The 13,972-nt window shown below is 37.8% G+C and overlaps 1 protein-coding gene across 1 annotated transcript; it reads right to left on the bottom strand.

The window, feature by feature from the left end:
• Nucleotides 1-1,521: 1,521 nt before the first annotated feature.
• LOC117416235 (xaa-Pro aminopeptidase 1-like) lies at nucleotides 1,522-13,530 on the bottom strand. The gene is made up of 20 exons (XM_034027325.3): nucleotides 13,468-13,530; nucleotides 13,099-13,223; nucleotides 11,629-11,692; nucleotides 9,868-9,972; nucleotides 9,628-9,720; nucleotides 9,036-9,179; nucleotides 8,645-8,740; nucleotides 8,008-8,089; nucleotides 5,952-6,162; nucleotides 5,595-5,684; nucleotides 5,323-5,373; nucleotides 4,968-5,026; nucleotides 4,805-4,882; nucleotides 4,638-4,709; nucleotides 4,397-4,457; nucleotides 4,125-4,194; nucleotides 3,374-3,547; nucleotides 2,909-2,985; nucleotides 2,661-2,759; nucleotides 1,522-2,339 (listed from the first exon to the last, which is right to left on the bottom strand). The coding sequence occupies exons 1-20, from the start codon at nucleotides 13,478-13,480 to the stop codon at nucleotides 2,220-2,222; spliced, it is 1,884 nt and encodes a 627-aa protein (XP_033883216.3). The 5' UTR covers nucleotides 13,481-13,530; the 3' UTR covers nucleotides 1,522-2,219.
• Between the last annotated feature and the right edge of the window lie 442 nt (nucleotides 13,531-13,972).

Here is a 13,972-nt window from a genome sequence, read left to right as displayed (position 1 = left end):
AGCTACTGATCAATTATAACTTCAAAATGTGTTAAGTATTTTAAAATGACGAATACAGTAGTTGTTGTTACTTAGGAATTACTGTAAGTATTGTAAATATGGCAGGTAGATTTTTAATTCTGTGGGAACTAAATACAAAATGTGTGTTTTGCAAAAAAAAAAAAAAAGGATTAATACATAACAGCTTCAAGTTATGACACATGCACATGAGCTTGTGTCCTGCTGTTTATTGTTTATTTCAACATTATCTTGACTGTTATTATTTTATTAACTAAATAATAATAATCCATGTTGTATTAGCTATTATTGTATTAGCTCAACACAAAAAGTGGAGTGATTTATAATTAAATGATTAAATGAAAATAGGTATGTATGATTCTTCTTATAATCCCTACATCTAAAACTAACCACTACTGATATTTGGCGAGAGACCTCCTGGTGAATCTGTTCCTGGGTCTTGGTAGACTGGCCATTTTTTGTTAAATTTAGTTAATTACCCATCTTTGTAAGCACCCTCTTTCTGAGGGTGCTAAATAGATTTTTCTTTCTCCAGCTGTCACTCGATTAAACAGGACTGATATTTTAACCTAATTCATTGTGAATCTGGTTTATCTGAAAATAGATTTTTTTTTTTTTTCAAGACTGCATGGTTAAACCTTGGCAAAGTTCCAAAGAGGTTTGCCCATTCCCCATGTGAAAGATCACGAGACCCAGAACACACCGTAAAAGACATGCAAGATTAGGTGTATGTAACATGAACTCTGTACCATAGCTGTGGGGCCACAGCAGCTCTGTATACCAGGACAAAGTCCTGTCCAGAGACAAATCAGTGTGTCCTTTTGCAAAAGGGTCATGCTAAATGTCTAGAGGGACTTTCATTTAGAAAGAAGAGCAATGCAATCAGATAAGGAGAAACTGCATCAGTTGCAATAATATATTCACAATGTCACTACCCTTAAGCAATGTTAAATGTTAAAATAATCCATATTATAAACTCCCAGATTCTCTTAACAATGTAGACTGGGAATAATGGAAAGGCCCCCAGTCCCTGATCCAATAGCCTCTTCAACCTGGTGTTTAAAGCAAATACATCTTTCTGATTTGAACTCAGAGTCTCTATGATTGGTTTTATAGAAAACAGAACTGATGTAATTGTTATCCCTGAGAGTCTCTTAAACTGAGTGTAGTAAGAGGCTCTGAAGTCTGTGAACAATTTAATCAGGGAACTCCTTTTGAATTACTATACTTGAAAATCTACATATGTTTAAATTTGTATTTGTCTGTGTTTCAAATAACAGTTTTTTCTGATCTTAAATTGCAACCCAGCATCTATATTTTATAATGTCAATTATTAATAAAAACATAAACTTTTTTTTTAAGACATGGGAGTCAACAGATTATATTTTAAACATTATTTATTATTATGTCAACCTGTTGTTTTAAAATAAAAGTTAGAAGTTAGTGTTCTTTTTGCCTTCATGCATCCATGAGTATAAATAATTATTGCGATTCCAAACTCTGTTGTAGATTTCAACAAAGATGTTTTATTCAATACAGTTGAACAGCTGGGTATTCCATTTTCCCTAAGCACAGGTCATAACAGAATCAACAAGACAATACAATGCTGGAATTTAATATAGCTTCTCTTAGACATCACCCCTTATTCCTCAACCTATCAGAATATCATTGACCACGTGGGTCCACTTTCATTTTATTAACTGAAGTGATTGTAACATCAAAGCCTGTTTGATGTTCCCCTCAGGAAACCCTGATGTTATAAAGATAAGGAAGGAGATTGTTTAAGCTTTCAAGGAAGCCCCCAAAGTGTCCTCTCTGACAAAGCACAGGGTCCCCTTTTAAACTGCCATTTGGTGCACTTTAAAAGCTTTCCCTTTATCATCTGTCTTCCTGCTCCAGTAATTAATATTAAACCCAAATGGTCTTTTAACTAACTAAATAAATTAACCCAAATACTAACAAACTAGAACTAAACAGTTCATCTTTTAAACAAATCATTTCTTAAAGTGCACGTTTCTCCAACATAACTGTATTAATCTGCCTGCATTTTCATTTATAAAATAAGCAAACAATTGTGGAGACTTTAGCCACAAGATTTTGAAACTGTCACTTTTTTTTCTGAAGATAAATGATAAGATAAGGACCTTCTTGTTCCATTCGCTTCTCCATGTTAGATTAAACTGTTAAATCGAGCAGCGCACTTATGCAATGGGCTGAGTTTCCCTGATGAGCCACTGAAGAGCAGCGTGTCGACCTTGCCTCTCCAGCTCAGCCCCCACCACCTCTCTGCATTGCTTGTGGTACTCATCCACCCAGTCTCTCTGCACAAAACAACAAGGTGCATCATCAAAAAAAAACAGCAATGCGTTATGTTTTCACCTCCGGTGGAAGATTAATGTCAATGACCTTCAATAAAACAAAGCAGATAGGATAATAGATGACTTGGAGTCCATTCAAGACTGGTATAAGATAGTGAGGGGCTAGGATAATGTCATTAATCAGTAAACAAAGAACAGGTGCGGGTGACGGGACTTTGTACAGTACTGTGCAGAATAGCACATTATACATTTGCAACATACAAGCCAGTTAACAGGTGTCGGTGTATGTCATATGAATGTTATGGGTGGTGAACATGTTCTTACCTCCTTTTGTGTTAACATGTCAGTATTCATCATTTTGACTTGAATGGGGACAAGAGTAAGTGGTTCAAAAGTCAAACTGCCTCGGTTCCTGTAGTTGTACTAAACGTAAAAAAAAAAGAAAACGCACAGAGTAACCAGTGCTTTTGTCAAGCTCAATGTAAACTGTGACTGGTAATGCTGACTCTACCTTGCTTGGCTTAAAAACGCTCAAGAATATCTACCAGAAAAAAAAAAGACAGTAAACTCACCTTCGGTTTGGCAGGAACCACAAGTACAACATTTTCAATTCGAATGCCGAAAGATCCGTCCTCATAAAATCCAGGTTCTAAAGAAAATACCTTTTATTTATACTGCTCTATATATGATGATATATGATATAATCATGGCATTTCTTAAGCAGCATGACCTAGGGATAGGGCTGGTGAAGACCCTTTGTGCAGTTAAATGCCCTGAGCCACAATACTGGTCCTAATGCTGCTAGGGGGGTTTAACAGCACTGGTTTCAGGTGCTTGAACAGATTGATTTGTAGCAGAAAATGTAACATTACGTTCTACCGTACCTAGAAAAGCAGTCAACCCAAAAGGGGATCCAAACAGATCATATAAACTAGCTGTGAATGAACGTGTACAGTAGCATTTCAAAGTTTGTGGTCTGTGTCACTAATGTTGCCAGGGGTTAAAACAATAAATGAACAGAAATTAAAATAGTTTACCATCACTGACTATCATCCCTGCCTCAAGAGGCTCGTCAGCAAAGGTTTTGTAGCTGATTCCACAGGGGCCCTCGTGGACGTTCAGAAAACACCCAACTCCATGTCCCGTCCCATGAAGGTAATCAAGACCAGACTCCCAGAGAGCAGAGCGTGCAAATGAGTCCAGGAGGTGCCCTACAGATCACAGAACAGAGAGTTTGCACAGAACCAATCTACAGTCAAAGTGCTGCGTATCAGTACGCAACACTCCTTACATACAGATTGTGTAAAGTCACTGGACCTCTGATATGCTAGACTAGAATCAGAATGGTCTGTATTTTGCTTGAACCAGCCTAAACCAAACGAGCAAGATGGACTGAATGTCCTCCTCTCGTTTGTAAACTTTCTTATGTTCTTATGTTCTTATGTTCTTAAACCTGGGCCAAAATCATTTGCACCTGGATTTGAGAAGTACCAAACTAGAGTGGATCTCTGCTGTAACCTAGGAAGTGTGAAGTAAGGGAAAATAACTGGGGATCTGAACAACTTGGTTCAAAACACTGCTCAGCAAGCAATTCAACCCTCTTTGACCTCTTGTTCCCCAGTCACATTTGGCAGTAAAAACAGGGTAACGTTGGATAAATCATTTGTAAATGTAATACATTGAATCTAATTAAGGAATGTATTACAACTTGCACAGCATTTTTTGCTGTAAGTGGCAACTTCCCCTCATAACACACATTTAGCCCAGTAGCTCTCTCGGGACAAGTACCTTTGGTTCCACTGGGAAAAACTGCAGCATTTATAGCTATGTAGCCTTTCAGGACATAGGTGAAGCATTCCTATGAAGTATACAAAATAAACTGGTTAGTAAAGTCATCTACAAAAGGAAAATTTCCAAAATCATATCTGAACTTACCAAAAACTGTTCATTTTTAAACACACACTGTTCACTTTTTGTATTATACCACAAGTGTGCCATAAAATGATGACTTGAGGTATTTCTGCAAACAGATCTCAAGGTGCTAGACTTCCTTTTTGTACCTTTTCATAAGCTGTAGGGGTGCCAAAATGAACTGTCCGGGTTACATCAGTTGTTCCATCCCTATGAAACAAAGCAGCTGGTATACACATGACTGAATGTAATCAAATAAAAAGGGTTTCAAGGCTAGGTGCTCTATCATATTAATACAATATATTTAAAGTTGGACGCATATTTATTTTATCAAAATGTTTTTTTCTCGCAAATATGTACATGTAAATGTTAGCTTGTCAATACACTTACTTGAACTGAGCTCCAGAATCTATCAGGTACAATTCATTGAGGCTAAGAGTCCGGTTGGTTTCTGGAAGTGGGCTAAGGAAAGAAAGCACAGCAGTGCCCATTATACAGTACAGCTGTACCCAACACCAATTCAATTGCAACACACACTTATCTAATTGTTTTCCTACCTGTAATGAATGATAGCACCATTCGGTCCAACGGCAGAAATTGTGGGAAAACTCAAGTCCACAAAGTCTTTCTGTTGACTGAAAAAATATATGAGTTAATGTAAGAGTTTCCTTTCTACCCTAAAAATACCCAGGGAAAATCTGATGGTGGTTTCAGTCTCACCGACGAAGTTCTTGAGCTTTGTCAGCACTTGATATTTCTGTCACTGTGCCCTTTGGGACCTTGGAAGAAAAAAAAGATATTTTTTTAAAAAAGAAGGTTGGCTAATTTAGCTTAAGCTACTATCAGCAAATGTATTGATCATATGAATGAACAGCTAGCAAAATTGGCCTCAGGGGGTGCCACGAATGTTTCACACGGCCAGGTAAATAAAAGAAGCTGCAGGCAGTTACTACGCTGGACAATGTGTCCCCTAAAGAACTGGTACGGAAATGGGAGGAATGATGCAGCAGTGTTGTGGGCGTGTCAAACTCATTAAAACTCACCTCATTCCTAATGAATAAATAAACAAACATACCTCTTTATCTAACCATGCAAACAGTTCACAGAGTGCAACAGCATCTTTGATCTAAAACAAACAAGAATAGAGACATTACATTTGCACTGGCATTATATAGTCACTTATTTAACACTGAATATATATAGTCACTTATTTAATACTGAATATATACAGTCACTTATTTAACACTGAATATATATAGTCACTTATTTAATACTGAATATATACAGTCACTTATTTAACACTGAATATTGCTAAGCATGAGCTGGATTCTGCCTGGTCTTACTCACATGTGCCCTCCTCATGCCTTCAATTTCAGTGGCATTCTTCACTGCCTTGGCAAGGCATATGGGTGTGTATTGAGTTGGGGATCTGTGGATCTAAAGGGTAGAAAAAGTAAAGGCAAATTTAAATCAGATTTTACAATGAGTGAAACCTGTTTAGTTAGCTCTTGAAAAGTTAACTCAGTACACATCAAAGCTTTGTCACCATGCTTGTCCATCATATGAAACGTATTGGCTCAAAAATCTTTTTTTTTTTTTTTTTTAACTGAGCATGCAACTTATATAGATCACATGCTTTCAGTGGACTTGACCATATGAAATGTGGCTGAATTGTTATTGAATTTATTCTGTGGTTCTACACACCTTTGGAATGGTGTTTGTCAGCGCAAAGCTGGCTTTGTCACTGATCCACACTTTCTCCTTCGGACCAAGCCCACCACAGACGCCCTGCAGTTCTGTCAATATTGATTCGTACAGGAGAACCTGGACTTCAAACTCAGGTTTAGAAGAGGAGTTTAACTGCAGATGTTCCTTCACAGCTGGATCAGCCATACAGTCTCCATTTATGAAAAGTCTGTGAAAGTGGAACGCACCGATAATAATTATATATTTTAATTCACTGCTGATGGAAGTGAAGAAATCACTTAAATCACTCACACAACCAAAACAGCTTCAGTTAAATCACCCACACAACCCAAACAGCTTCAGTTAAATCACCCACACAACCAAAACAGCTTCAGTTAAATCACCCACACAACCCAAACAGCTTCAGTTAAATCACCCACACAACCAAAACAGCTTCAGTTAAATCACCCACACAACCCAAACAGCTTCAGTTAAATCACCCACACAATCCAAACAGCTTCAGTTAAATCACCCACACAACCCAAACAGCTTCAGTTAAATCACCCACACAACCCAAACAGCTTCAGTTAAATCACTCACACAACCCAAACAGCTTCAGTTAAATCACTCATACAACCCAAACAGCTTCAGTTAAATCACCCACACAACCAAAACAGCTTCAGTTAAATCACTCATACAACCCAAACAGCTTCAGTTAAATCACCCACACAACCAAAACAGCTTCAGTTAAATCACCCACACAACCCAAACAGCTTCAGTTAAATCACTCACACAACCCAAACAGCTTCAGTTAAATCACCCACACAACCAAAACAGCTTCAGTTAAATCACCCACACAACCCAAACAGCTTCAGTTAAATCACCCACACAACCAAAACAGCTTCAGTTAAATCACCCACACAACCCAAACAGCTTCAGTTAAATCACCCACACAACCAAAACAGCTTCAGTTAAATCACCCACACAACCCAAACAGCTTCAGTTAAATCACCCACACAACCCAAACAGCTTCAGTTAAATCACCCACACAACCAAAACAGCTTCAGTTAAATCACCCACACAACCCAAACAGCTTCAGTTAAATCACCCACACAACCCAAACAGCTTCAGTTAAATCACCCACACAACCAAAACAGCTTCAGTTAAATCACTCATACAACCCAAACAGCTTCAGTTAAATCACCCACACAACCCAAACAGCTTCAGTTAAATCACCCACACAACCCAAACAGCTTCAGTTAAATCACCCACACAACCCAAACAGCTTCAGTTAAATCACCCACACAACCCAAACAGCTTCAGTTAAATCACCCACACAACCCATACAGCTTCAGTTAAATCACCCACACAACCCAAACAGCTCCAGTTAAATCACTCACACAACCCAAACAGCTTCAGTTATCACAGCAGCTTCTTACAAAGCAGAACTGACTGTAATCAAATGTTAGCCAATGAACGTCATTCAGGCAAAACCCTATGGGCCATTACTGCAGCCTTGTGTTTTAACCTGAAATTGTTTTTAGCCACTAACGACTTCTTAGAAAATGTGATGGAAGAGTGTTCTCACTACCCAATTAACAGTGGGCTATGTGGGACATCTATCAGCCTTGTGCTATGATTTTAAAGGATTTCTTTTCTCCAGGGAACACATACAGAGACCCTTCCATGCAAAATCCACAGACTGGAAGCTTTATTCCTGTTGTATAAAATCAGCATGTGAAGGGTCGAGAGATATATAGATAGATAGATAGACAGATAGATAGATAGATAGATAGATAGATAGATAGATAGATAGATAGATAGATAGATAGATAGATAGACACACACAATGTACTCCTTTTTCATATCTTTTAAACGATGAAAGTGGTCACTTTTTGAATCCCAATTCAGTTGCTGGCTCCCTGCAGGCGAGTGGGATCAAGCTGTTCCTCCTCTTACTATTTAGCTCAATCCCCAACTTTCAAGTGAGCTAATAATGAGGAAGCTATGGATGTGCATACAGTCAAAACTAATTATTTCTGTAAAAGCAAAAACACTAGCACCAACTTCCTACCTGATGGAGCTTCTTCCAATTATGGCATAGGCAAAGAACACTGGGTTATACTCAATATCTGCACCACGGAGATTAAAAAGCCCTACAAAAAAAAAAAAAACAGAAATAACATTCCATTATAAGTAGCTGTTAAAAAAGCAAGGGACTCAAGCTCTTTAACCTGGGCTAAATTTCTCCTGAAAGCTCAATTGTCCAGCTTGAAGACAGGGACATTTTGGGAAACAGCATGTATATGCAAAGGGCTTCTCTCTATAAACATATTCAAATTAATAACATATACTCATTTTGTATTTAAATAACGCCTCTTTGCAATCAAAAGCTACAATAACTAATTAAGAAAGCATGAACAGACAGCCTTAGAGGACTAATTAACAAGCAGTTTAGAGCTTCTTAGAGTGCAGCATGAGCAGTATAGAATATTGCATGCACTATATTGCTTTACTAAAGTGCAAAATAAGTGGGCAACACATCAAGTCTAACTGTTGTTGATCGCTAAAATCCTTTTCACCCCTCTAACTTCAAAAGATCTTTCACTTTTAACATATTCACTTGACCTTTAATATAATATAACTCCTCATCCTCTAACGATCCTTGTCACACACGGTAGATCTTATGCCACGCAACCCCTCTTACTTACATGCAATTTCATCCAACGCTGTGATAACAAACCAGGTGATCTTTCTGTCAGCCATCTTTGTCCGTAATGATGTGATCTTATCCTGCCAAGTTATACCTGAAAAGAAAACAGTGCATTTTCCCACCAGTTTATATTTCTGTATCGCAGTGTGTCTTAAAACATGCAGATATCAGATAACAGTACATTTCACAGTACTTTCCACTGCATTCACTTTGAAAAGTCTGTAGATATACATTGACTATATTGTACATCTGTCTATGTTTGTATACATTTTACTTATTTTATTTTTCAGTTGCTGTGTTGTTGTTTTGATTTGTGTTTGACAAGACTCAACAATTCCCCCAAAACAGGGATGTCACATATTTATCAAACATGAGCAGGTTATATTCACCTGTGTAATTCAGTCCCAGAACTATTAAGGGTGAACTCGGTCTGGCTGATCGATCCGTCCAAAATAGATCAATGAGGTTTTCTTGAACAGCGACAAGAGAGTGTCCAGCACTGGTCAAGGCTTTAGACATGGTTTTCCACTGATCTGAAAAAAAAGAAAACTATGTTTAAGCATTTGGACAGAGAGAGATGTAATGAAGCAATTTAACCCATTAAGTGCCATTGTCCTCATTTGAGGACTGGCTATTTTGTCGTTTTTTTGGAGCATTTTTAACTGGCATCTACCTGTTATTTTAATTTTCTGTTTAACTATATTGCTATGAAAACTTACTCTTAATTTTGCGAATCGCAAAATGTAAGTCTAAATGTAAATACAGCTTGTGTTCTGATTTTATTTTTCAAAGAAATGTATTTGGTACTTAATGGGTTGGTTAAAAAATGGAAACATTAGATGCATTAGCTTTTAGACAGTCAAAATACCAAAAAATAGGTATTGATATTGTTTCTTCTTTACTAGAACCTATCAAATGTGTCATTTCCAGTGGAAAGAGTCAGGTGCTAATGCTATATTTTTTGACCCATCTTTTACTGACCTGCAGGTATGATCCAGGGATCAACTCCAACCTTCGAACCCTCAGGAAGAACACTTAGCAGCCAATCTTCCTGGGAGGGAGTTTCCTTTAAACCTGCACAGAAATACCACATCAGCCTTGATTAGAGAACAACAATGAGGCTTTAAATAGAAGGACATTTCAAACCAAATCCAACTGGAAAATATTCAACAAAGACCAAATATGAACCCAGCACTATCTGAAGATATTTAAAACAATTACCCATCTTCATGAGGGTCCAGTTTTTATCTATCTGCTGAGCAGCCTGCAGAAAATAGCGACCATCTGTCCATATTGCTGCATGCTTCTCTGTGATAATAGCAGTGCCTGCAAAGAAATATTACAGCTTATTTGAACTATAGGTCAGACCACTTGATCTCACTATGAAAAATATTAGCTATGAATAACTGTCAGTCAATGTACAGTATCTCATAAGAACATAAGAACATAAGAAAGTTTACAAACGAGAGGAGGCCATTCGGCCCATCTTGCTCATTTGGTTGTTAGTAGTTTATTGATCCCAGAATCTCATCAAGCAGCTTCTTGAAGGATCCCAGGGTGTCAGCTTCAACAACATTACTGGGGAGCTGGTTCCCGACCCTCACAATTCTCTGTGTAAAAAAAGTGCCTCCTATTTTCTGTTCTGAATGCCCCTTTATCTAATCTCCATTTGTGACCCCTGGTCCTTGTTTCCTTTTTTCAGGTCGAAACAGTCCCCTGGGTCGACATTGTCCATACCTTTTAGAATTTTGAATGCTTGAATCAGATCACTGCGTAGTGTTCTTTGTTCAAGACTGAATAGATTAAATTATTTTATCCCGTCTGCATACGACATGCCTTCTGGTCACTCTTCTTCGCACTCTTTCTAGGGCAGCAATACCCTTTTTGTAACGAGGTGACCAGAACAGAACACAATATTCTAGATGAGGTCTTACCAATGCATTGTAAAGTTTTAACATTACTTCCTTTGACTTAAATTCAACACTTTTCACAATATATCCTAGTATCTTGTTGGCCTTTTTTATAGCTTCCCCACATTGTCTAGATGAAGACATTTCTGAGTCAACATAAACGCCTAGGCCTTTTTCATAGATTCCTTCTTCAATTTCAGTATCTCTAATATGATATTTATAATGCATATTTGTATTGCCTGCATGCAATGCCTTACACTTTTCTGTATTAAATGTCATTTGCCATGTGTCTGCCCAGTTCTGAATGCTGTCTAGATAATTTTGAATGACCTTTGCTGCTGCAACAGTGTTTGCCGCTCCTCCTATTTTTGTGTCGTCTGCAAATTTAACAAGTTTGCTTACTATACCAGAATCTAAATCATTAATGTAGATTAGGAATAGCAGAGGACCTAAAACTGATCCCTGTGGTACACCACTGGTTACCTCGCTCCATTTTGAGGTTTATCCTCTAATCAGTACTTTCAGTTTTCTAAATGTTAACCACTCCCTAATCCATGTGCATGCATTTCCTTGAATCCCTACTGCGTTCAGTTTGAGAATTAATCTTTTATGCAGGACTTTGTCAAAAGCTTTCTGGAAATCTAAATAAACCATGTCATATGCTTTGCAGTTATCCATTGTCGATGTTGCATCCTCATTCAATCAGACGTCGTTCTGTCTACACCAGAAGTGATCTGGTCCCCGTACCCTGACTTCCTATTTTGTGTTAAATATCTTCTCCCTAAAATTTATTTTAAACTAGAATATCAACTACTGAACAAGGCACTTGCTACTGCAAACAATCAGACTATTTTTTTCTGTTAAATGTATCACAGCAATCTGTAATCTTTCAAACTATAATCTTTTTTTTTTTTTTTTTTAACTGATTAACACTGAATGCTTCTAGACAAAATAAAATCCATTCAGGCCATCCTCTCAGCATAATAAAAACATAATGATAAATGATCAAAGGAGGGAAGCTGAGATACATTTCTCAACAATGAAGGGTAAACAGCTTCGCCAGCTCCGGTACCTGCAGAGCCAGTAAATCCGGAGATAAATTCCCGTCTGCAGTCACAAGGTGCTATGTATTCACTCTGGAAAACAGAGGAAGGAGAAATATGGAGAGAAAGAACTAATTAGGAGGAGTAAGAACAAGGCAGCCTGTGACAAGCACACTGATTAGCCACTTCCTCTTTCATTAGGACAAATAAGTAGATACACGCAGATAAGTACCACTGCACTTCTCATTAAGGTAAAGGTCAGGCATGCCCATATTTGGAAAATGGATTGCACTGCTAATCACAGGCTGCACAGGGCTATTCTGTATTAATCAGAGAATGTCCCTGCAATAAACTCATTCTGCAGCTTTATAAATCCACCTTCATTTTCCACAAGTCTAATTGGTGGCAATTAACTAGTGTTTCGAAAGGGGTTTTAAACATTAATTTGTGCTGCGTTCAACCTTGCATAATTATAAAGACTTTCAGCTAGACTTCACCTATTTTCCTATGGAGAATTACCTCTTATCATGCCTCATTATAAAAAGCATTACAGAACCTGCGGCGGTGTTTATAAGAAACACTTTACTTTCTTTTGCTGCATTTGCTGTTGTCCATATCAACATAGTTTTGATACTTTTTATTCACATGTAATAATAGGCAGCAGTGCGGAGTAGTGGTTAGGGCTCTGGACTCTTGACTGGAGGGTCGTGGGTTCAATCCCAGGTGAGGGACACTGCTGCTGTACCATTGAGCAAGGTACCTTACCTAGATTGCTCCAGTAATAACCCAACTGTATAAATGGGTAATTGTATGTAAAAAAAATATAATGTGGTATCTGTATAATGTATAATGTGATATCTTGTAACAATTGTAAGTTGTCTTGGATAAGGGTGTCTGCTAAGAAATAAATAATAATAATAGGTAATTAAAACAATGGAATTGCTTTTTTTCAACTCAATAGATTTTTTCTTTTAAACACCCCAATGTGTCCAGCCCGTGCTCCCTCATGCAACAAAGCTGGTGCTCTGACTGAAAACTAGCAGCATATTGTGGGAACAGAAAACCAGCATTGTTGCTGGAAGGAGTGTGATCTGGACACACTGCAATCCTTAGAAGACATTCGATTTTTCTCCAGGGAAACGCTCCTAAGTAAGTGTTGAGAAACGTATTGCCCAGTTGATGTCCCATGATGTGTAATTAAACATTTTTAAATAGTCTGCAATCTTTTTCTACACGTGAACGCTGCAATATCGACAACACGGCACACAGAAAAGGTAACACAATCCGTCATTGTAAACTTTGCAGGGGGTTTCTGTTCTGCAAAAAATAAATGCTTTTTTTTTGTCATCGTAATTTATTTTTGTTGTCTTCTGCATACAGTACCTTAATAAATTAATCTTTACATGAATGAAACATGCTCACACAAAATTACTCTGCTTAATTCAATTGATTTATAACAGACAAGGTAAATGTGGAACCAGCTAGAGCAGCTACAGTACCTGGTGTGCATCCCCTGATGGTACTATGTAAGCCTGTATGGGCTCGGAGATGTACTTGCTGTTTTTCATTGCTTGCCGCAACTGTCGAAGCAGCTCAGTGGTGATCTTGGGAGGCATTCTTTTACCTGTATGAATGCAATTTCAAGTGAATTCAAAGAAAATTATTAAATTCTCTAATATATTTCCTCTAAGGAGGAGTACAGTGAGCCTCTACTGTATCAACAACACTGGAATAGTAAATCTGAAATTGTGACTTCTATGAGTAAATAAGTAGTCCTACTTGTAATCAATATCAACTGCAGTGTTTTAAATACCATATATAACAGCAATCTTAATATGATTTCAAAAAGAGGTGCACAAATTATTTACCTTGACCTTCCATTTCCTTTCGCAGATGGTAAAATAAATGGATTCACAGGCTTTAAAAAGACCTGTGTATGAAAAGGGTGTGCCCTGACCTTTCATCTCATAGTCCAAGGGTGCTCTAGATTGCAAACTGAGTCAGCATTTTTCCTCACAGGCAACTCTGATCTTGTTAAAGACAACTAATGTAATTTCACTGAAAGCTTGGTGCCATCAGATAAAGTGTAAAACCTGCTGTATAGTTCAGGGTGGCACAGTGTGTTAATGTGCTGGTCGTAAACTGGCACATAGCCTACCTAAGTGTATTATTTATTATTATTTATTTCTTAGTGTATAGTGTAGCCGCGCACTGTGAAGTACAGAAACGCTGTCTCTTCCTTAAAATGTTCTGGGAGGAATGGGGGTGTGTGGCCAAGTGGGTTGCAGTCGCAGGTGTAGAGGTGATGCAGTGCTCAAGTAATGACAAACTCATAAGTTCACGGTCCAAACAATGTTTAATTTGATACCGTTT

This window comes from Acipenser ruthenus, chromosome 7 (assembly GCF_902713425.1).
Source record: "Acipenser ruthenus chromosome 7, fAciRut3.2 maternal haplotype, whole genome shotgun sequence".
Classification (NCBI taxonomy): Eukaryota; Metazoa; Chordata; class Actinopteri; order Acipenseriformes; family Acipenseridae; genus Acipenser; species Acipenser ruthenus.
The sequence above is the reverse complement of the archived record's forward strand: the minus strand, read 5'-3'. Positions and strand labels throughout refer to the sequence as shown.

What these genes read in the sequence shown, in the direction of transcription:
- LOC117416235 (XM_034027325.3), bottom strand. An exon ending in CCCCTACAGCTTATGAAAAG is followed by an intron (nt 4,195 to 4,396) that starts GTACAAAAAGGA and finishes TATACTTCATAG; the next exon opens with GAATGCTTCACCTATGTCCT. An exon ending in ACATGTTAACACAAAAGGAG is followed by an intron (nt 2,340 to 2,660) that starts GTAAGAACATGT and finishes TGTTTTGTGCAG; the next exon opens with AGAGACTGGGTGGATGAGTA.